The following is a 25,034-nucleotide window of genomic DNA, read 5'->3' on the forward strand; positions in this document are numbered from 1 at the left end:
TATTTGTGAATAAATTAAACATTTCCTTATTCTGTAATATGCATTGAATTCTAGCTCTCGGAATTTAGTGACATAAGCTTGCTGAGAATACAAGGATGCATTAACCTCACCATCCAGAAGCCATTAATGAAAGCTGGCTGATGAATAAGCACAATAGGTGTAATGGTGTTGGCTTTGATGAAGCCAAATACTGCCACTCTTGCGGTCTCCAAAAATGAATGTATTTTATGTTGTTTTAAATCATGTTTATAAAGGACACATTTTTGCGATCAGAAACAACCATGTGGTCTGAAAAAACGTTCACTAAAGATCATTTTTGTGGAAATGAGTAGCAATGAAAACAAGCATGGCATAGCAAGAAATTCATTATATTATACCAATTGCTTGAAGGGATGGTTCCAAATCATGTTATTCCAACCCTGTATAACGTATGATATATAATTTCAATATTTTTTTAGAACTTGATGCATATATCCAGTATATATCCAGTAGAAGCATATATCCAGTAGAAGCATCACGTCTGTGATATAAAAATACAAATATTTGAATGTACTCGACCATTTAAAAGTTTGGGATCAGTATAATTTTTTTCTTTTATTTAGTATTTTAAAAAAAGTGCTGTATGTAATTTTTAGGGACTATACTAAAGCATAAAAGTGCCATAATATGTTTGCAGAGACTTAATACACATGTTAAGTTCAAATATTTGTTTTTCCAAAAATCAAAGCTACAGCCAGTTATTCTACTTTGAAATGTGTGTTCCTTGTCGGAATGTCTGTTTTTGTTTTGCTCTATGTGATCCCACCACTGCCAATTTATCTAATAGTATTTCGACACCCAGGTTGCCAGTTGGTGGAAAACAGCGTATTGCGGCGAGCAAACAAACTGGGTCAGAAATCACAGATTCTATCTCTCCTAAAAAAGCCTCGGCAATGAAAACATTGTAAATGTATACATTAGCTGATCAACTTACAGTGTAAGGCTTGTCACTTTCCATTGTCAGTTGCGCCCGTACATGTTTTATGTCCTCAATCTGGCAACCTGCATGAGCGTCAAGTCTGAGGATGACCGGGTGCTGGAAACAACTCTCTAAAAATATTTTGAATTTGAACTGCAGTACACATTTTAACCACTAGCTGTAATTATTACATACTGCACTTTTAAGGACACATTAAATTGATGGCAAAAACATTACAGTAAAAAATTCTAAAGCTAAATAGATTTCTATTTCAAATAAATGCTGTTCTTCAAACTTTCTAAAGGAAAAAAAAACAAAACACACTAACTCTAACTTCCTACACTTCATTAATCAGCACAGCTATTTTCAACTAATAGTAAGAAGATATGTTCTTGAGGACCAAATCAGCATATTTGAATTATTTCTTAAAGGGGCTATATGTAGGAATGACAGTCCAAATACTGCAGTCCAAATTCAAAATATTGTTTGCCCCGCCCCCTCGTTCAAAGACGCGGGTGGCCAGCTTGAGAACACGCAACAAGAGTAGTGACGAACTTCCGTTGGCGCCAGAAGTCGGCATATCGGTTTCCGGTTTACTTGCGCGTTGCTCAAAATGTCTGTTTTCACATGATGTCTTCAGGATTTGCCTAAAATAAACATCAGTGATGTTTATTAAAGGTTTTAAACTCTACATATCTAGCTATTTGCATAACTACGAGGGTAAGTGGTTTAATCTAATGTGGTGTGCCGTCAGAAAGCGGCTAAGCTAGTTAGCGACGTGTTCATTTTTAGTGTAACGTTAGTATAGAAGCTTTTTTTAAACGCAGTCTGTTCGTTTTTTGGTGATAATTGTAATATCAATTGTATTAACTTTATCTTCTCAGTTTCTAATAAAGATCAGGGCACTGACAAGAGTCAGATGCAATTAAAACGTCTTTATTTATGCTCTAATAAACATTGTCTCAAAATGACTTCTTGTAAGTTTTCCTTGTTCACATACATGTATAAACAAAGTCCATATCTTGAAGACACAGCATATGATCATAGTCCATAAAGCTTTAGCTGTTAATTTAACTGGGCTTTTCTCTTTCATACTCATTTTCAACACTAGGCAAACTTTGCTTTGACTCAGTAACCCCATCAGAATTCGTACACTCTTCATTTTACATTTTGCAAACTGTGAAAAAAAACATACAATACTAAAAAAAAAAACATCTCTCAGTCTTTTGCAACCAATGCACTGGAATTACGTTTGACCCCATTGTGTGCACACATACTTTCATATGGCCATTGTAACGTTGCAACAACAAACATATTCCAGTCGATCAGTCCTGGCAAGACGAGCGTACAGTTTAAATCCAGCAACAAATGCAGCAAGTGAGAAGAAAGAGTCCAAACGAATCCAACGATTAAAGTTAAAATAATTTCCACGACGAATCCAGCCAGTGAAGCACAGTTTTTGACTGTAACATCATGGAGACTGATGTAGATACAATTAAAACAAACGTCTTTATTTATACTCCAATAAACATTGTCATTGCACGCTACTCTCCTTATTTTGTGCAGCCAGCGCGCACGAAGGTTTGTGTCTTTCGGGAAGCGATGGAAGCTCAAATGGCTGTTAAGGCCAATTTACACCGCACCGACAAACGCCAACAAACTCGTCTGTTGGAGTTTGTTGGATAGGTGTGATACCCCTGTTGGCGTTGGTTGGAATCTGTTTTCACCCGACTGAACATGTTTAATCGGCGTTTGTTGATTCGTGTAATATCTGAGCAGTGTGAACAGTTTTCCAACAAACTCTGACGTAATCTGATCTGGCCACGAACCGTTGCCATGACGATGAGGCAAGTCCCCTGCAAAAACAGCTTGATCGCGCCCGCGCCTCACATACACACACAGCAAAGCACTGGAAACGTGACATAAAACATAAAAGGTACAATAGTCTGTAGTGCAATCCGTGCCATTCAGCAAGAGCACTGCTCGACTTCACCGAAAGAGAGAGGTATAACCACCATGAGAGCAACGCAGGTTTACCTTCAGTTTCGTTTTAAATTAATTCGTTTTGGCTTGTTTAGCTGCATGGTTATAGGCCTATGGGTCACATAAATAAAAAGGTTCACGCTAAAAAAAACAAAGTTTAAAAACCGATGTATACCAACCGCAACGCAATAGGTTGCGATCAGATCGATGGCTACGGCGCTTCGGATTTCAGGTTAGTATTTTTATTTTGCCTCAATACTTTAATACAATGAAAATATATATGATACTATATTATTAATATAATAAACTTGCCTGCCAATATTGTTAACATGGTTACACGTAGGCTATGTAGTTGTGGAATTTTCCCAGTCAGATTTGACTCGTTTGTCGGTGTTTGTTGGGGCAGTGTGAACATGAGTTTTTTTCTCATAGAATTCTAAATCCAACGGCCAACTTGTTCGTTGCCGTTTGTCAGTGTGGTGTGAATTGGCCTTTATACCGACTTGAAGCAGAGCAAAGTGGCGCACAGCAGTGCTCCGTAGATCCACCCTCAGTTCTTTGAAACTTAGATGAGTCACGCACATTATATCTCTTTTTCCGTACAACAGCAGCACTCTATCTTGCTTGTTTACTATAGCGGATGAAGACAGGAAGTAAACCGGAAACCGGTATGCCGACTTCTGGCGCCAGCGGAAGTTCGTCACTACGCTTGTGCACGTAGCCAATTGACAGTGATTTTATCTGATTTATCTGTGTTTTAATATGCTGTCGTTCATAGAGATTTTTAGATGGATGAAGAGGCTTTTTAGGTCCGGTAGAATCTGCGATTCTCTGACCCAGTTTGTTTGCTGGTTTCCATGGCTGCAATACGCTGTGTTTTCCACCAACTGGCAACCTGTGATGTCAAAATACTATTGGATAAACAGGCAGCACAAGGTTTCGCACAGACCAAAACAAAGACGGACATTCCGACACGGAACACACATTTCAAAGTAGAATATCTGGCTGTAGCATTGTTTTTCTGAGAAACAAGTAGGTGAACTTAGCATGTTTCCTAAATATCTGCAAACATATTGGGGTATTTTTATGCTTTATTAAAGTAAAAATCTTACATATAGCCCCTTTAAGAATCTCATGACACTGAAGACTAGAGTAACGGCTGCTTTACAAATACAGAAAAAAAAATAAAAATATATTCAAATGGAGAATAGTACTTTTTAAATTGCAAGAATATTTCAGAATATTACTGTTTTTGACTCCATGTTTTTGACTCCAAGTAAATGCAGCCTTGGCGAACATAACATGTTCTTTCAAAAACATAAAAAGTTTTTCTTACCCCAACATTTTTAATGGTGGTGTATGTATGTATTAAATGATACTTCAGCAGAACGAACCTGCACTACTTTTAATTTGCCTCTTGAACAGCAGCCAGAACCGTATGCACATTTCTGCAGGTGATGGAAATCATCCATTGATGTGACAGCACAAGATGTTTGCAATTGCATAGTTTCATTTTTGGTTTTCAGTAGTCATATGTGTTCAAAAATGCCATGCTTGTTGTACATCTGGACAGTCAAATTACAGAGCTGAGTGACCACAGTTATGTTTAAAGTGCCTCAAAGTGCAGCAAAATAATTACATGCCACCTACTCTGTATAAATAATAACATGCCGCCTGCTACAGTATATATAAATATTGAAGCTCGCACTAGACTGTCAGCCGCATCTGTATTGTGTTCTGTGGGATTTTTAACTGTCAGGTCAACACAAATGTCATGTACCGTCATTCCAACCTTACATACCAATTTGTTTATCACAGAAAAACAGAATGCCGCTATGAATAAACTGACATAAGGGTAAACTGCTATGGTTTAGTCGTGCCGTTTTTTTGTTGTTGTTATAATCATTTTACTTATTTGATACACAGCTTTATTGGTTTTATTAATGGAGTGTGTTGGAAAATGCACCACAACAGTGTAACTTTGACACCGGCCATTTATCTTGTATGTATCCATATTTGTGCGCAGTAATTTCTAGCGGGTATGATTGTGTGAGCGTGTGTGCCCTGACATTCGCAAAGGTTGAGGTCATGGCAACTGGAGTGCAATGTTTGCTATACAGATTCTTGGATTTATTATCCAGTATGAATAGTGAGAGCACTTTTTTGTTGTTTTGCAATTACGGGCATGGGAGTGTGTTGATAGATATCAAAGTTGACGCTAGAGGCTGTAGGGCTTTGTTATTTGGTGTGCATTTAGTCTTCTGGAGGCGAGGGATACATCTGATGTAATTCATCAAGGCATTTGAGAGAGATTGGTGCGTATACTTTATATCCCTCCCCTTTTATTGTCCTTCTCTCTTTTTCTCACTCCTCCTCTCACATCTTCTGGCTGTGGATTCACAGCTCTGGTTCTCTTGTCGAGAGTATACTTGGAGTTCAAGCCAAGTGCCTTCAAAGCCGTTCAAGTTCAGTCAAATGCCTGACTGTTTTACAATGCCAAAACAGACATCAAGCTCTGTGGGAAATATTCTATTGTGGTAAATAAATAGAGTGTGTTGCATTGGCATACTTAAGTTATTTTAATTATACAGATGAATAGTGGTGTTTGTTTGTGAAACAGAAGTAAGTAGCATTGAGTATTATTGATTTGGAGCTCTGTCACTTAAGCCGTCAGTGTTTCCTGCTGTACTTTCTTTGTGTCAGTGGCTTGGCTGACAGATAGTTTATGAATTTGTAGTTTTTCTGGGGGGAAAAAAGATGAGAATGTTCTCTTCAATAGAATTGGACCACGTGTCCTGAAATGTTGAAAGTATAAATAAATAAAATTGCAGTGGGTATTTGTTTACACATGGTCACATTTATTTATTTATTTTTTTAGGATTCAAAGTTATCCCAACAGGAAGAATATCATTTATGTACAGTCTAGTGTCAAGTAAAGAGCAAAATGGTGTAACATTTGAATAAGTGAAATTACCTCGGCATTGATTTAACTGACTATTCATATGACAGTTTTTAAACACTGGCCAACCTTTAGTACTGCTAGAAAAGTAAGTGCAAATTCCCTTCAGTTTTTTACCTCTGAAGCATTTTCTATGTCTGGATGTCACTGTAACCGTGTAACTCTGACTCCCTAACCTGATTGGCTGTCAGGATGATGGATATACCACAGTGCACCAGACACGCTAAAGAGGTAAACAAACACTTCTCTAGCGGAACACATGTGGGCCTGGTAAACTACTTACAGAGATTAAAGCAATTATATTTCATATCAACTTCATTCTGCATTCACAATTTGTTCCGTTCAAAGTCAGATGTGGGATATTCCTACTTGATGTCTATGCTCTTTATCTATAAAGGCATTTCATTGCTTACTGAGCAGTTGTTGGTTTGTCAACAGCGGAATGTCCCAGCAAGCACATTTTAGAAGATAAACAAGGATGTTCTGCAAGTTAATAGAGGATCATTTACAATAACGTAAATTTGACTGATTGTTGCATTTTATTTGCTTAAAAGTGAATGTTTATTATAAACTTTGCAGCCTATATCTCATTGGGTGCTGCCATATTTGTGTTGCAGTAAACAACTTTTGGAAGTTGGAAGCCAACTTGCCGGCTTTCGTCTTTGCGTCATTGCGTCACGGCTGATTACATAAAGAACGAGTCCCAGCTAGTAGGCTACATCGCATGTGAGGCGGATCATTTATAGCCTTTTCTCACAGCAGTTGCAATAATTAAACTTATCATTTGGATGGCGGGTTGTATGGTATGACAAATTAATGTTAGAAATGAGACTGTACAGAAATTGAAATTACAGGTAACGCTAATACACACTAAATACACATAGTCACGCAATGCTGATGTTGTTAACATTAACAATTTGAGAACAAAGTATAACAATAATAATAATTTGCACGATTTGACGTGATCTGAGCTAAGCGATCATTAGATTTAATCACCATTGGCAGCGCAATTTATTGTAATGCTTTTTTTTCCTCAGTTGGTCAGAACAAAAGTGGCAGACATGTTACTTACTTGTTAAGATGACATTTTCTGGTGAAAATTCTTACTTTGGTCATACTTCAAGACTACAATATGTGATTCTGAAGTACAGTATCCACACCAGTGCGGTGACTGACAGCAAACATTAGATTCTTCTGCGCTGAGGAGTCGTGCCGAGGCACAACCCATGTAAAGATGATAATTCTGCAAACAACTGCAATTGCAAGTTTAAAACAGAGATGGCGGCAAAGAGGCTAAATTTACGGACTGCAGCTTTAAAGTGCTAGAGTTCTAAAACCATCAGTGTGTTAGCATTTTTGAACTTCTGGTGTTAATTGGTTTTATGACTTGGTTTTTGGTTAAATGCTTGAAATAATGTTTGTTATTTTCACATATTATTCTGCAACGTAAAAATATATCAGTAACACACCACTTTATTTATTTTTTATTTTATTTATTTATTTATTTTTAGCTTTTTAGCTTATTTTAGATTCTTACTATTTCAGCTTCAAAGTTGTGTTGATTTGTGAAGATTATTTTGATGAGCAAAATGTGTTAGAATCATAAACTTTTGCTGGTCACAGAGCTTAATTTGTGCAATAATCCAAAAGCCAATGTAATAATCCTATTGGATTTATGTTGAGGGATGCTAACTTCCGGGTTGGCCTACAAAATTACGTCATCCCAGCTGCTGTTTAATGTAAGGCAGCATTACAGTATATTGTCAAAAAACTTAGTGGAAGAATACAATTATTATATTTAGGTTAGCCAATAAAATATTTTTTCTTTCACCATCTGATTCATGCATTTGATTTGCATATTACCTCCAGCTCTTAAAATCTTAATTAGAAATGCATTTCTCAAAATCTCCCTAAAATTTCAGAACACCCTCCTGAGAGACTGTAGGCTGCAAACCTCAAGCAAGTGGATGGATATTTATCTCTTTCTTTTTTCAACTAACTTTGATAAAGTTGATGAGCTTTTTAATAAGACTGTAAACTATGCTGTCTGTCATGCTCATCCCAGAGGGTTTTTTTTTTAAAAATGTATTTCAACCCATTAAAATATTTGTCTTTCTAAACAAAGAGACCGTTACACAGATTAGGTAGAAAAAGTATTCATAAAAATAAAGCCAATAAAATAATAAATGGTACAATGGGAATAAAATAACAATACATAGTGTATGTATGTTTAGAAGAAACTCTTTTAGGTGTACAGTAACTGGTGTGTACTTTGAGCAAAGTCTGTACTTCTGAACAGATAGGTGTTTCGCTGTAGTCCCTCATTAGCTTTGAAAAGGCCTTTTGAATATGTTTTCTTTGAAGAGTGATTTCTTTTTTACCGTCTCTGCTCTCTTAGAGCTCCAATAAATGAGCAAGAAAAACAGTAACAATTAAAGACCGCTTAAGCCTTTCACCCACTCCTCCAGCTAATTGGTGACACCGCAATTCGGTTTAGCCCAATTACACACACTCTTTCTATCTCTATGTTGATTAACATTCATCCACCTCTCTTTCTTTCCTCCTCCTGGCTTCCGTCAGTCCATGGGGCTGAACTGTTGAGTGAGCACACTCATATCGCCGATGATGTTATTAACGTCCTGAATGCCTGTGTTTCATTGGATGGCGACTGGAGGCAATTCATTTGACTTGTGTAACTGACTAAAGCTCGTTCTCTCCCACTCGTGATTTGGGTGTAATGGGGCTTTTGTCCTCTGTACCTATTAGAGTGAGTGAATACAAGATTATGCATTATTGTGACTCATAAACATAAGCAGGGCTGGGTGGGATGACAAATAGATACAGGAAGTGACTGTGATGGTGTGCATGTTTATATCCTCAGCTCAGGTTGTCTGTATTGATTGTGTAATCCTTGTAGGCTGTTTGCTCTCGGGCAGCTCTGGTAGATTGGCTCACCTCATTCATCCTTCAGACGCTTGTTGCTACCTGCAAAGATCAATACTACAAGCAGATTGCACACTACAAAACGTTGACTACACATACACAATGCATTTTTTTTATTTATTCATTTCATTTGCCATATTTTTATCTTATTATTATATTATATATTATAATAAAATATATACAATATAATATATATTATATACAGTTAATATATATTAATAAATATATATCATATTTTAATATATTATATATTTTTTTAAATTATGTTTTAATTATATATAATAATTATATACTCTCATCAGTAGGGTTGTGTATCATTTGAATTTGAATCATCCGATTCTGCTTATTGATTCTGATTCTTACCGATTCCTATTTTTGATTCCAATAAGGTAAAAAAAAAAAAAAAAACTTATCATAAAGATATCATTCACATGTATTCTAAGACACTTCATTGTAGCTGAATACCATGAACGAAAATCAACAGGCTAAAGAACACTTAGGCTACACAATGAACTTTTGATTTAAAAATACAATAGCAAAAACAACTAGCATAGCTAATATAAATATAAAACTAAATATACATTTCAAGCATTATTAAAGACAAGTAAACACTCAGTAATTAAAAAAGAAACAAATTAGCAGTTGCACTAATAAATACAACTGAACAAAGATACAATTTTCAGGTATTGTAATGTAAAATAACACTGCACTTTACAAATAAATTATACATTACAAATATTGTTACGAAAGTTATTCAGTCAAGAACAACAACTGAATTTTCTTTTTGTCTTTTGTTGTTTGATGTTGTTGTTTTTTGTCAACTGTTTATGTTCACTTAAGACATAACCGACTGTGCTTACGTGAATATTTTGACATATTTTGTGTGTATTTATTCGTTCAAAAGCAAAAAGACACAGAAGAGAACTCAGTTCAGTGTCACGCACTATTCAGTATGAGAGGCAGATTTTATCTAATCGTGTGTGTGTGTGTGTGTATATATGTGTATATGTGTATGTATATATATATATATATATATATATGAAGAGTTTGGTTCCAAAATGCGATAAACGGCAGTCTCCTTTCTCTGCAGAACGTGATATATCCGCTCAACCAATCACAGCACACCATTCCACACACTGTAAACAGTAATGGCGGCTCTCTGAATACACCCGGCATCCATGTTTTCCTTATCTGCTTTGTACTTTGTGATCAACAAAAACAGAAAAATTTATAATTTTGATGGCATTAATGAACCTGTGGTGGTTTCTGCGGTGGGAAAGAAACTCAAGCCATCGAAGTCTAATCATTTATGTGAGGAGATTAAGAAGATGAGGCACTCGGGAGGAGGAAAAATGCCGGCTGTTGCTTGTTCCACGACAGCATAAAACTTGCACGGTCCCTAAAACTGAATCATGAACAGTTTTTAAAAGCCGTTTTTAATACCAATGTACTCAACAAATGTGTGTATTTTAATCGTGCGGTGGCGTCAGACATAATTCATTTATAACATTAACAAGGTGACTCGTTGAATTCATTTTGGGAGCGATGACTAAATGTGTTTTTAGTCTAATGCCTGTATATAAGATTAGTATTGGCAAAGTTCAGAGGCTGTCATATATGTGAATCAACTTACTTTGTTGTGTATTTTCAATATGAAAAATAACTTTTATATTGATGGATTAATTGCATTTTGAAAAACAAAAAAAAAAACGTGTCATGGATTTATTGCATTTTGGGGGAAAAATAATCCATTTTTATAATAAACCTTTTAAAATCAAAATGTAGATTTGAATATTTAGTGTTTTTATAACCAGATGCTATGTGAAAGTTTGAAACAGAAAATAGTGGTTTTCATCTTGCCACTTTCTTGGTTTTTACTCAAATTAATCAAAATGGAGTTATAGCATTTTGGAACCAAACTCTTCATATATATATATGTGTAAAAATATGTGTGTATATATATATATATACAGGTTTTTTTTTTTTAAAGCATTTGTCTATATTTTTAACATAAATACTAATTTTGTAGGATTCTTTTTTCCCCTTATTTTTCAAAAGTTTTTCTATTTCAAAAACTGGTTGTCACATACAAACACACACAAAACCCTGCCCTACAATACACCCCGAAATGTACAGCAATTGTAAATTAATACTGAGTTGCTAACAATGAAAAAAACAACAACAGTTGGCCTCTTATATTGTATAAACCTAAAAGGTGTAGTAGGCCTACCTTAGAATATATACAGTATTACTCTAAGGTAGTAATATGTACCTTTTAAGGGGTAGATAAGTTACAAAGTTGTCACTGATATGCTGACATGTTCTAAAAGTACAACAGCACATTTTGCACTTTTTTTTTTTCTGACAGGTTCAAATCACTGCCATTTCCAGGTGAAATGTCCACTGAATGGCCAGCCTCGTTTTTATTTAATATGGCGTCTACCCTCAATCAGGACGTTTGCCATACCACTTAAAAGAATGTGCTTTTGTAACTTTCTCAATAGAAGTGCTCTGGCATTATTGGGCCTCATTCTCCATCCATTAGAACTATTATCCAGCTCGTTAAGAATTAATTGCCCTCATCATTAATAGATTTAATAAGGGCCCTCTGACTTGTGCTGATTGGGTTTTGAAATATGGTAGATGAAATGGTTGAAAAGGCAGTTTCAGGCTCTTGCATTACCTCAACTACACTATGATTAGTCCAGTGCTAATTTTAGCGTTTGAACAGCTTCAGATGTAATGAGCTAGGCCCCTTAATATATAGTGCTCAAGCAAAGAGACTAGAAGAACAATATTAGAGCCCTGGACGTCCCCAAGCTGCGCACTTGCAGTAGGGTTTAAACCCTTCCTATGGTGTAAATTCAGATTTCATGATCGTATAACACCCCATATACTTATTATACATTCCATATTTTTGCAGAGCCTCACAAAGCCTCAGATTGTCTAATTTGAGATTGAACTTTATTCCTCTAGGCAGTGTCTCTGTGGAGTTGATGGTATGTATTTGTAATAATGCTGGCTGAATGGAGGCTCTGTTTGAATGTGAATGATGGGTAGATGACATTGTCCCCACATGCCCCCTGTTCCTCAGATGTCCATGTCAGTATATTGACCCTTTGTTAGGCTCCACCTCCTTTGGTTATTATTAATTTGTGGGCTGTAATGAAGTGTGTCATTGCAGAAAAATGGCAGTTAAAAATGCAGTTTGAAAGTAATGTAAGTAAGTAATGCAGTTTGAAAGTGATTACCATGTATAGTGTTAGTTAAGTGAACAGAATTTTTCTTAACATTTCTACAATGCACTGCAATACTGTGAATTTTCTAGTGCCTTTGCTGGGATGTGAATCACTAAATCACTACATGAATTAAATGTGAAGTTGTTAACATTTAAAGGGTTCATGACGTGTGAAATCAAATCAAAATTTAATCTTTAGACATATAAGAGGTCTTTGTACCATTGAAACATCTTGCAAGTTTAATAGCTTAAAGCATCCTCTGCATTTATAAGCAAAGAATTTATTTAATCAATCTCCAAAAATTGCTCGTTTGGATATGGTGGTGTCACAAGGGCAAATACATTTGCATATGCCTGCCTCCAGAGCAAGACATGAGCGAATAGTTTTACATCATCGCATCATAGGCCCCGCCTACTAGCATTCAGACACTTAACTGCTGACATTTGCCTACACCAGATGCGAGCATCGCGTCCAAAGCAAATAGAGCCCATTATAATCACTGATGCTGTCTACACTGGATACAGTACACAGATGCATGTTCACTTTCTGACGTACTCGACGTGCTTCAGTCTGCCGACAACAGGACAAATGGAAGAGTAAATGGAAGCGTAAAGTAACGCGTCCTGTTTAAACAGCTCATTTGCTCATTTCTGTGGAGAGAGAAGAATACCAACATCAGTAACAAATGGATGGTTCATTTTTAATGGCGTCATGGTTCGTGTCAGAGGATTATATGTTTGTTTGGAGAGTTTGCAGATTGTTGTGTAAATGAGGCACAGTATAATAGAGAGTTGACGAAGAAACTTTTGTTGACAGATGAAGTAGTCAGTTTAATTGGATCTGACAGCAGCTACATCACAAGTAAATGATTTAATAATGCTTTCTTTGTAAATGAAGGTTTTATGTGGATAATGTTTTCAAAACACTTACTCACTTTTGCCAGAATATACACCAATATTGATATTTTTATTTTATTTATTGACATGCTTTTTGCAGTTGATTTTTTGCCGTTATGGATAATTACAACTATGCAACAAAGTAGGGTTGCTCACAGTCCACAGAAATGTTACAATACCGAACACAATTTTGTTACAAAATCAAGCACTCGGTCTTAGAGGTGATTGTCTTAAATTTTATTATTTTTTTAGTGTGACACTCAGTCCTCTCACATTGCAGGCACACATTCTGACATTTGTTCACCAGTGCTTTGTCATACTTCAGCAGCAGGTGCTGGCCGTAAACCTGGGATAAAAAACAACAACAACAACAAAATGGATTTTGTATGACCATCACTGAATGCTTTTTCCTTTACTTTTAGTTCCATGCATTTGTCACCTTCTGCCAATTGTAAGTAAAACGCAAAGAGGGATTTCTGCTTTATATGTGCTTTCACACCAACCAGTTCTACTCAAGGTTGACTTTGTATAACCTCACACATCGTCTAGATTGCTGAAAATAGCCATTGAGCAGTCTGCGTATGTGTGCGAGAGGAAATCAGACCTGTTGGAGTGCAGATGTGCTTGTTTTTCACTGCACCGGACGGTATTGCGTAAATGATTGACGTAACAGTATGTTCCATACGGCATTGATTCTTTCATGCTGGATGAACTTGTTTATCATTGATTGTGTGATTGAAATACAAATATGTAACAGCTGTCCTCAGTCCATCCTAGAAGGTTAGTGGAATGTTATCCACAATTGCAGTTATGAACTCATGAATTTTATTTGATTGACTGATCTATTGATTTTCCATGTGTCTTGTCTCCAGCTGTTTCCTGTCCCTGCTGCTGGTTGCTGCTGTGGTTTGGAAAGTCAAACAGACGTGCTGGGCATCACGCAGGAGAGAGGTAACATCTGCACAATAGCACTTCCTGTGCTCATCAACATGTCCGTACTTGTATTGGCTGTTGCCTGTGGTTTCTTTATATGTCGCCCATGATTTCATGATTAAAGCTGAAGTGTTTAATACTATGGCTCAGACAATTTGGGGTGGGACTTTAGGTTCACATTTTGTTCAACCAATGAAAGGCAGAAATGACACAATTTAACTTTAATGTGTTTGAGTGGCCATATGCATTTGCATTTACAGGTTTGTATTAGCTAGGATGTTATTGCTTTTACCATCTGTGACCTCCCATGATGCTCCTGGGTATGGTTAATCTTTGTAAACCATCTTATGACTTTAACCTCATTATAGTTTATGAAACTCACTGTCATGCGGCGTTACTGTGCTCAGATGGGAGGACACTGTAAAGTTGCTCATTTTATAACGCATTCCTCTCGGTGTCTGACGGGTGCGTAAATGTCACGCGCATGCCAGCCGAACTGCCTCCTTTTAATGAGAGAGGCGCAACAATAAACACCGCCATTTTCCTTCATTACCCATCTTCACAAACCAATTAACCCTGACAGGCGCTCATGTAAAAGGGATGGATTAGTGTGATTTATCTGTCTAAAAGCCCCAACAGATGCCACCTTCTCTCTCATCTCTCGCTTTCTTTCTCTCTTTTTATTTCTTCGTTTGTGTGTCATTTTAGAGGCTACATAAATGCAAATGGGAATTTGCAAACGAGTTGTCATCGAGCGTTTTATAATCAATACAATAATCGAGGCCACTGTAATTGAAAGCATGTCGAGAGCTGTAAGTGTGGGTTTATCGGAGTTAAATGCGTGCTGTTTTCAGCGATGGCTGTCGCAGTTGCTGTTTTCCTTTTCATCAAATATCTACTTGAAGAACAAGCACTTAGATAATGGAATAGTTTAAACCAAATAAATAAAAAAAAAACCAAGCTTTGCACTTCATTGCCTGAAAAGCACTTTTGATCAGAGAAATAGAAAGCAACAGTAAATAATAAATCAATTCAGAGTATTGTGTACTTCATTGTAGGGTCTGGCATGAGAATCTGAGTTCTCTGCAGTGACAGCCCTGATCATGAAAACAATACACCATCTTCATTTTCAAAACACTTCACACCAGTTGAAATTTAGTAGATGCTATACTGTATATGTCAAAAAGTCCTCATTTTCATTTTTACAACATTTTCTTCGGTGGCACCTTTGCAAGTCGATTCTTCAGACAGCAATTTGTGCCAACACTGTTCATGGTGACTTTCAGTTCAGGTCAGCACTAAATGGTCTGAGCTGTATTACAGGACGTTCACACAAGGCATATTCTTCCTTTCAGAGTGCTAGATGGAGCGCAACTGAATGGGACAGAATGCATGGGTTTTGAGACTTTTATATTTTTTGAGACACACTTTTTAAAAGTGCTCCTTTCAGCTTGACAGCATTCGTGGTGTAAGGCGCTGAATAAAAACAGCGAGATGCGATGCAATGGCCAAATGTGGCCACCTGACACTGATTTATCTGTGGCTGGGTTGTGCACCATTTACAACTCAATTAACTCTTTTCCCGCCATTAATGAAATTTTCACTGTTATATGGTAGAGGGCGCTGTTACGAATCTTTTGAAATAGTACAGAATCTCCAGATCTAAAAAAAGCTATGAACCAGAAACAAGCAATAGAAGCATTGCTTACACACATGTAATCTAACGTGATCATCAAACATTCAATAGCATATAATTCAAAACTGCCTAATGTTACCCAATGAAATGTAAAACCCACAAAGAGGCATATGACTGTGCAGGCTTTGAGGGTGTTGATGGACTCGATCTACTCCATCTATGATTTTGTCGTCATTCTGAATCCGATCCGGACAAAGTGTTTGACAAAAATATGATTTGCTCAGGTTTTTGTTTAAAATATTGCTTTTTTAATGAACCCCACGTTCAAGTGTTGATAAAAAAGGCATGAAGCTAGAATAAAACATTACAGTTTAGTAAACATTACAGCAAAACATGCTTAAATTGAAAGAAATAAGCATTATTTTTAAGTAGAAAAGGACGGTTTGCCAATACAAACTTTGAATGTTGACTTGACAAAGTGTTGTGTAAATTTGAAGGTTTTATCTGCTTTACAGACAGACAGAAAGAAAAAAAAATAGATCTGTTTGAAATATCACCTATGTATAGAAGTTTGGGTAACACATATTCACTATTAACTATGACTTTTGCCTCAATAAACTCTTAATTTACTGCTTATTAATAGTAAGGTAGTTGTTGTAGCGTTTAAGTTTAGGTATTGGGTAGGATTTAGGGATGTAGAATATGGTCATTGAGAATAAGGCATTAATATGTGCTTTATAAGTACTAATAAGCAGCAAGCTAATAAGCAGCTACTTAAAAGTGAGAATTGTTCCCCATACTAAAGTGTCACCGAAGTTTGTACTTTATTTTGGTAACACTTTTAGGGTCTTTTAACTAGTTGATTATTAGCATGCATATTACTTGAATATTGGCTATTTATTAGTACTTATTAAGCACATATTAATGCCTTATTCTGCATGACCATATTCTACATCCCTTAATCCTACCAATACCTAAACTTAACAACTACTAACTATTAATAAGCAGTAAATTAGGAGTTTATTGAGGGAAAAGTCGTAGTTAATAGTTTATATGTGTTCCCTATACTGAAGTGTTACCTTTATTTTTGTATTAAACCAAATTTAAAGGTCACCTATTATGCTAAATCCACTTTTACAAGGTGTTTGGATATAAATGTGTGTTAGCAGTGTGTGAACACAACCACCCCACAATGATAAAAATCCACCCACTCCTTTTTTTTTTTTTTTTAAATCCCCATTAAACCAAAGCAGTCTCATTAGACAAGCCGTTTTGATTCTCTGAGTAATGTGACATCACATTACTCATGCCCCGCCCACGGCCGCTGACTGACAGTCCTGCATTACCATAGTTTCCGCCCTCAGCGAGCTGTATGCTGTCAGCCATTTTCTCTGTGCTCGAGCAGCTGTAGCGACAACAATGTCTGGTAAGTAATTGAGATGTTTTGTTGTTGGATGTGAGAGTGAACATAACAGTCTTCATTTACTGACATCTGAGCCGCTGAACGCAGTGGATTCGTTTTATTTTTTAAGGGAATGCGCCACAGATCTAATATACACATACGACTTCTGTAACGTTGCCTGCTATTTACTTTCACAGACATAACTGACTTTTTATGTGAACTGTGTGTGTTTTTGACAGAAACTTGTGTGTATTTGACAGTTTAAACAAAACAAAAAATGTGAAAGAGAAGTTACTCACGAGCTTTAAAACGCGTGGAAATAATACACTTTAAGGATGAAAGAAGAACTATGCTATCAGTGAGAGTGATCGCGATATAGATGATTATCAAAACCAAGCAGATGTCTTATTAATATTTGGCAGAGAATCCGATTGAAGCAGGAACTGTGATCGTAGAGAGGGGGCGGGGCACGGCAGCTCATTTGCATTTAAAGGCACATGCATGAAAACAGCCTGTTTTTGACTGTAGTCAGAAATTGGTATTTACAACATGGATCTCTAAATGATCTGTGTGGTATTTTAAGCTGAAACTTCACAGACACAGTCTGTGGACACCTGAGATTTAAATTACATCTTAAAAAATGGGCATAATAGGGGACCTTTAATATAAAAATGTATTAACTAGGGTGGAAGAACACTTAATTTCTCACGACGACTGTTGAAATACTTTGAATTGTTAACTTCATTTAATTCAAATCCCATTTTATTGATTTGATTGGTTTGAACTTTATTGTACTTTATTATACACATACACAATACACAAGTTATACACATACACAATGTCAATTTAAAAGTTATTCTTACGAGGAATAGCTTACCCTTCATTTATTATTCTAATTGCCACTGGTATAAAGGAATGTTTATACACATTTCTAAGATATTTTGGGACCTTATAACTTCTTCCAGATGGAAGCATTACATATTCTGAGTTAAGTGGGTGTGTGGAGTCAAATACAACCCTTGTTTCTCTTCTGTGTTTTGCCAGCAAATACAGTTTATCAAGCTGTGCTTGTTGGCGTCCTATTATTTTTCATGCCGTTCTCACTATCCATTGCAACTTATTCTTATTCCTCACTCCTAAGTTACCATACCAGGCTGTAGGGCAGGCAGTTCAACTTCTGTGGGTGTGGCCAGTTAAATAAAATTAAATTATTCATAAGAGAACCAGTCTTCAATTCTGAATTTTGCTGTAGTAGAGAAAGTAGGGCATGGATAGTATTTCTCTAGTATTCTTATTCTGCAATCTTAATTATTCTTACACTGGAAGCTGTATGTGTTTGTTTTTGTGTGCATTGTGTATTTCCCTGTGTCCGGATCTTAGTTAGCTGATATGTCTACATTATTTATGATGTCTGTCACACATCGGCCAAGACCCGCTGTTGCTGCTGTAGTTCCACGGAACCTCTTTCTGCTGCACACATCCACAGTCATTTTTCACATTCCGCCCAACTCAACAGAGCTCAGGTGTCAGGCAGTGATGATGTCAGATCCAGCAGTATCTGTCCCACACCGCACCAGTCACATCCGTAAACAGCCAAGTCGCTTTTGGCCGGCTGTAGCATCTGATAAAGATCTGTTAGCACGGGCTTTATCTCTGCCATGCTTTTATGGTTATGTGGAGGCTGATAAGTTGTGATCTCACAGAAGTTTTATGGAGAGCCGCATCACTCCACTCCCCACTGCAGCTTAATTGTGTTGCCTCATTGTCAAGCCTCATTGCTGACAGCGGCTATCTTGTGATTTGCCGCGTTGGATACTTTAAGCCCGCCATTGCGGCCCCTTCATCACTCCCTCTCTCTGAAGCCATCAAGTGGGAAATTAACAATGCAAATCAATGGAGCTGAATGGTGTATTTTTTATGATCCTCTCTCTCTGATGTATTTAGAGCATGAATGATTATTTCGGAGATAGATTACGGACGGACGGCGCCGTGAGCACTCAGGGAATCAGTCAATATCCTCAAATGGGCCTAATTCATTATTTCGTTTCTCCTTCTTTCTAAAGTGCAAAACATTCAGGGGGGAGGGTGGGATTTTCATTTCATTCCACCAAATGTAATATAATTTCTTTGCAGCTGCGATCAAGGGGATATCGGTCTTAGTCTGTCGGCACACGGATGGAAGTAATATATAGAGTAGATGCGTGGTGGAAAAAAAACTTTTTTTTTTTCTCTCGTTGACACTTAAAATCCATAAATTCCCAGGGGGGAGAAATTCCATTGTGATTCCTCATCCGAAAAAGGGAGAAATAATGTAGTCTCTCCAGTATAGTTAATTATGGATCATAACCGAGAGTGTGGAAAACAAATTTAGAACTGGGTTTATGATAATTACTCTCCCAACAATAATTTCTGGATATGAGATCAAACAATCAAAACCACTTTGAAATTCTAATGATGATGCACAAGACGTCTTGTACAGATGTCTATGAATCTCCTAATAGGGTCTCCCCCCAGCAGACAGGAATTTAGCCGTATTTTGACAACTAACCTCATTAAGTTTTGCTGTTGTCTTGCCATAAATGTATAAATAAACAAAAAAGACCGTGCGCGTTTTAACTTTTTCATGTTTTTTTTTACTCTATAATTCATGCGTTGGTTAATACAAGCTGTCACTGGCCCAGACAAACATGATGAAACTGAACACCAAGTGACATGATTGTTAAATATACTTAGTCTGGTCATATTAAACATGTACTGTATTTTCTAGATGATTCTACAGCCCCCCTCCACCACCACCACCAAATGAGGATTATTCCCAACTGCCTTCTTGTCGCCTGTTCAGTTGTAAACACACTGCGTCCCCTGTCAGCCAGATGTTGGCTAATTTTATCATTTGACGGTGGCTCATTCCACGTCGATCGGCCAAACCCCTATACGCCTGCACAGAGTACAATGAATTGATGCTAATTTATGAAATACCAGGTTGTTTTGAGGCTTGAAGTGGGTGTGTTTATTTGACCTTTCTGCCACAGTATGGTAATTAGTATAATTCCCTGTTACAGGAATTAATTATTTTGAACAAGATAGTCCCATTTACTTCAGACTTGGATTAGCATATATTTAAGGGTTTTATTTATTTAAATTATTTTCATTATTAAATATTTAGAAGTTTTGATAAAATTATGATGATTCACATTTTGTTTATTATACTTTTTTGTTGTTGTTGTTTGGTCAGAATAGCAAACAGCGAGTCTTTATCTGGCCTGAACACACAGTTCAATGTAAATATCATCTTATATCGCATGAATTCACCATCATGGCATTGAATCAAATTTATTATTCAGTTATAGTTCAGTTTTGTGATGAATTTCTCGGAAAATGCAAATCTCTCCACAATGTTTTTATCCTGAAAAGGCACACATAAGCCAACCCAAATATTAACCTTGTAATATCTCCATCAAACATCCCTGGGAAAGCACTGATTGAGTGCCACTGTACACATTTGCGAAAACTTTGACTCAAGGTTATATAAGGTCTTAAAAGATGGTCATCTCTGGCATCTGAAATGAGGATGTTGAAGTCTCAATACTGCTACCTAGAGAGGTGGCTGCTCTTTACAGTGTTGGCTTGCAGTGCCATGCTATCAGCTCCGAGCAGGTGAGCGTCTTTATCATCTAAGGCTAGATTAGCCCGAAGGTCTTGTCTGCTTTTCAGAGGCGTCTTAAACACCAACATCAATCTTCAAAGCAGCAAAATCTGTCTCACCCTCTGCTTTTAGCTCCCAGGGACAAGACAAGGACTCTACTAAGAATGCCTCAAAATGGTGTCCGAGATCTTTTAAGCACAGGTCTGGTTGCCTGTGTTGAATTACATGTGGCTTTTGTTGGCTTTATTTTAACTGTTGGCACACTCTATTCTGCTATATAAAATATACACCTCCAGAGACAAAGATGAGATCTGCGGTGTCATTGTGATTGATGGCTCAGGCTCGCATCTTATGTTATAAAATAAACCAATGTTGTCTGTAATCACTTTTTTATTCTTTTGTGTATTCCATCTCTATAATCATTTACATCAGTTTAATGCATTTTTATTTTAGTATTTTTTAATATATTATTTTAGTATTTGAGGTGCCCAATCCTGTTCCTGGAGACCTTCTTGCAAAGTTCAGCTCCAACCCTCATCAACAACGGTCGTTTATTGTGATAAACAGAAGATAGCTCCAGCTTAAAATCAATAATTATGCACCATGTACTATCAATAATTTGCTGCGATTTTCAGATGTTTAAAATGTATAAGTCTATAATTAATATAATATAATTCAATATATACTTTTTAAGTAACATACAGATCCATTTTGTTGCTTTTTCTTACCTCTTATGCAGTGTCTTATGATTTTGTTGCACTTCTCTTTAGGCATAATGGGCACATTCTATTTAGCAAATATCAACTTATTTCTTCTATTTTCAGCCTCCTTAACCTGACAGAGGAGATTTGCAGATGACAGAGAGAAGACTTAGACAGAAGAGGGGAACAGAGCTGTCTGCTCAATTACACGTTTGCTTAGTGAGCAGTATAAACGTTAGCCTGCTCTCAAGTCAGCATAGAGCGCTGCGGATTCAAAGAAACAAAAGAGTCATCGATAAAAAATTTAAATGCTGCATTTGCCCCAATTGAATAATTTTCAGCATCAACATGCACTGTCGGTGGTTTAGAAACAATCTATAATAGATAAAATGCTTCATAAAAAAACATAGCAGTCACCATCACAGCAGGGCAGATGGATGCACTTCTCAAAACTCAAAGATTCAAAACAATTTCAAAGGTGGTTGTTGTTGTTGTTGTTGTCGTTGTTTAACTACTGGTAAGAACATATACAGTCAAACTAAAACTTATTCAGACACCTTGAACATTTCATTCATTAATACAGCTTATTCACTATAGTTTAAAAAATGGTAATAAAATATGACAAGATCTCAGAGTTAAACTGTGTCAGAAAAAAAAATCTTAATTATGTCATATAACAAAACATGGTCAGGTCAAAGTGTGAATAATTTTTGGTTCCAAATTTTAGCAATTTTACTGGTAGTCCACTGTATGAAGCATTTTTGGGTATAATATTTCACAGTTTACTTTATTTTGCTATCCTCACTTACATCAATGAACTATAGTGTCCTGTACCCACTAGTAAAAATATATTAAAAATGTCTGAATCATTTTTGGTTTGACTGTACACTATCGTTTAAAAGTTTTTGGGTTGGTACGATTTTAATGCATTTAAAATAAGTCTCTTCTTCTCACAAAAATACAGTAAAATTTTGAAATATTACAATTTGAAATAACTTTTATATTTTAATAAATTTTAAAATGTAATTGTTTCCTCTGATGACAAAGCTGAATTTTCAGCATCAGTACTCAAGTCTTCAGTGTCACATGATCCTTCAGAAATTCTTCTAATATGAAAATTTATTTATTATATAATATTTTTTTTAAACCATGATCATGTTTTCAGGATTCTTTGATGCAAAAAAAAAAAAGTTCAAAAGAACAGCATTTCTTTGAAATATAATTTTTTGTAACACTATACATCTTTACTGTCACTTTAGTCCTTGCTGAATAATGAAAAAAAAATCTTAGTAAAAAATCTCACATAGTCCTCTCCCATTTTGACTATTGACTGTTCATACATTTTTTGTTAAATATTTTTTCTTTTCGCATTTGAATAAAGGCCATTTATAGGTTGATTCCCCCAAAATATGTAAACACTGTCTGTTTGTTTGAGCCTGTCATAGCAACACCATTTCAAAGCAGGACTCTCTGTTTTTCTGACCAGTGGCAGATGAGGGTATTCTGGAAACCTGTATGAAAACAGTCATAATTTAAATTACTTTTAGTGGCCCAAAAATTACACACATCACCTGTGAAGGTACTCTAAACTTGGGTTTGTTTTGGTAGTTTTATTTTATTTTATTCTATTTTCAGTTGTTGTACTACATGTACTGTATCAAGTAAGCCATGTTTGATTGCTCTAAGCAATAACCAGGTACAAGCCAAAAAACGTTTTCTCCACTTTCGAGTTATCAGGAAACGATAGCGATCAGAACCGCGTGATCCTTCTTGTGGAGAATAAATGGCAGAGCTCAGGATGGCCTGATTCAGGAAATGAAAGCTGTGGTTTATATTATGAAAGTGTTCAGGGGAAGAACAGGCTCTCATAGACGGTATTGTTTCCTCAATTTCAACCCTTCTCCGAAGAGCATTCAGTGAGACGAAGAAAACCCTTTTTCAATAGCACCTTGTCGTGTTGATGCATAAACAAAGGACGATTTGATCAGGGCCTCTGGTCTTGGATTCTGCTTTGTTATGTGTGTATGAAAGGTTTGGCTCTCCCTTGTGATCTGGACTCGCAGAGATTTAGAGAGAAACACTGCGGTGTGTGGATATCAGAGAGGAGCTTATGCTTTATGCATAAGACAGCCAGAGTTATTCCCTCTGCGCATCCAGTCTGTAATATAACAGGTGCTTGTTCTCAGTAAAAGATTGACTTTTGATGTTGTGTCAGGGTTGTGTGTGTGTGTTAGTGCCGCAGTCGCCTCAGGTGAACATGTGGGCAAAGGTTGAGAGGTAGAGAGTGTAACAGGAGCAGTGATCTGCGGTTAGATAGAGCTTGTCACTACAGCATCATTGCTTAAGTTCACACTGGCCCCTGTCCAAGCTCTGCTACTGCAGGATCATCACAGAAACCTCCAGAGTATGACAAGAGTGTGCAGCAGCATCTTGTTCACATTTTGTAATGTTTGTAAATGCTTCTCTTACCTTTCAAACTGTTAAACAAACACATATGCACAGATTTAGGTTAAAAAAAGGTCAGGCAAAAAACAATCAAGATCTACAACAAATCACAAATCATCCCACATTTAGATGGTCTTGAGAGCGCCTGTTATATGTAGCTAGGAAAACTCAAGATGCCAGATGTTGTTTTTCAGGAGAAAATTCACTATGAATGAAATGCACAAGCTGATAGCACCAGTCAGTGGTACATATATATATATATATATATATATATATATATATATGTATATACACCTCTCAGTTACACCCCATATATGTAATAAAAAGGTATATGTGCCTTGAGAAAGTATTCAAAACTCTTAATTTTCTTCATTTTGTTAGGTTTCTGCCTGCTGTTAAATCATTTTAAATTGCTTTTTTCACATTTATCTACAGTCCATAGTCCATATAATATTCGATGATCGCTGGGAATTATTCGATTATTATTTTTTAAAAATCGCACCACTTCCCCACATGCACGCACACATGCATGTATAAGCTACACACATAAACGGAGAGAAAGGGAGAGAGACCATTCGCACATTCTATCTGTATGATAACAAACTGTTTAATTCATCAGGGAATAGGCTATCTTAACTCAAGCCATATAATGATTGTAACGTGCTGAAACATATTAATATAATAAACAAGAAGTTGAGCTTCCATTTGCGTGTTTTCAGTTAATTCAGTGCGCAGAGCGAGTGCGCATTTTACTTTCACTTTCAAATTAGCGCCAATTCGGGAGCGCCGATTGCTTGAATGGTGGGTTCATTATTATTCTTAATGAAAAACACAACAACAAAACAGTACAATGTCAAACTTGCTTAAATGGGCGCTTTTACATTTCGCTTTGAAACCAAATCTTCCACCGTCATCTTGTCAGTTCAGTTTTTAACTGTAGCGTCTGTTTTCTAACTGAACTAAATGTTTTTTTATTACTATAAAAAATCAAAATGACGGTGGGGGGGCGGTGCCGCAGTGGGCAAGTGATGATACCGGTGTTGCGGCTGAACACCGGTAACACCGGCAACACCGACTCTTGCAGCAAGCCTACCTCAAGCCATAATGATTTTAGGCTGCCTAAACGTGTTATAACATACTGTGAACAGCCTGAATGACGGCACTTATGTGAACATTAATTTTAACGTCTCTGTTAAATGCCACGCTATTCTACAGTGTGCGTGTGAGACAATGTGGTGTTCTTCTGTTGTCTGAGAGTTGATTGACAGCTTTTAGGTGCGTTTTTGGCCGCGC

General features: G+C 36.6%; 1 protein-coding gene across 7 annotated transcripts in view; it reads left to right on the top strand.

The window, feature by feature from the left end:
- atrnl1a (attractin-like 1a) overlaps window positions 1-25,034 on the top strand; it is a 243,238-nt gene that overhangs the window by 140,691 nt on the left and 77,513 nt on the right. For 6 of the 7 annotated variants that reach the window (XM_051916269.1, XM_051916266.1, XM_051916265.1 and 3 more), the window contains one exon: window positions 13,851-13,929. In XM_051916269.1, coding sequence (XP_051772229.1) covers window positions 13,851-13,929 — 79 coding nt within the window. Of the gene's footprint in view, window positions 1-54; window positions 1,930-13,850; window positions 13,930-25,034 lie in introns of those variants that run through there. The other variant, XM_051916272.1, reaches the window with a different exon arrangement.

The sequence above is a fragment of the Ctenopharyngodon idella genome, chromosome 13 (genome assembly GCF_019924925.1).
Source record: "Ctenopharyngodon idella isolate HZGC_01 chromosome 13, HZGC01, whole genome shotgun sequence".
Taxonomy (NCBI): Eukaryota; Metazoa; Chordata; class Actinopteri; order Cypriniformes; family Xenocyprididae; genus Ctenopharyngodon; species Ctenopharyngodon idella.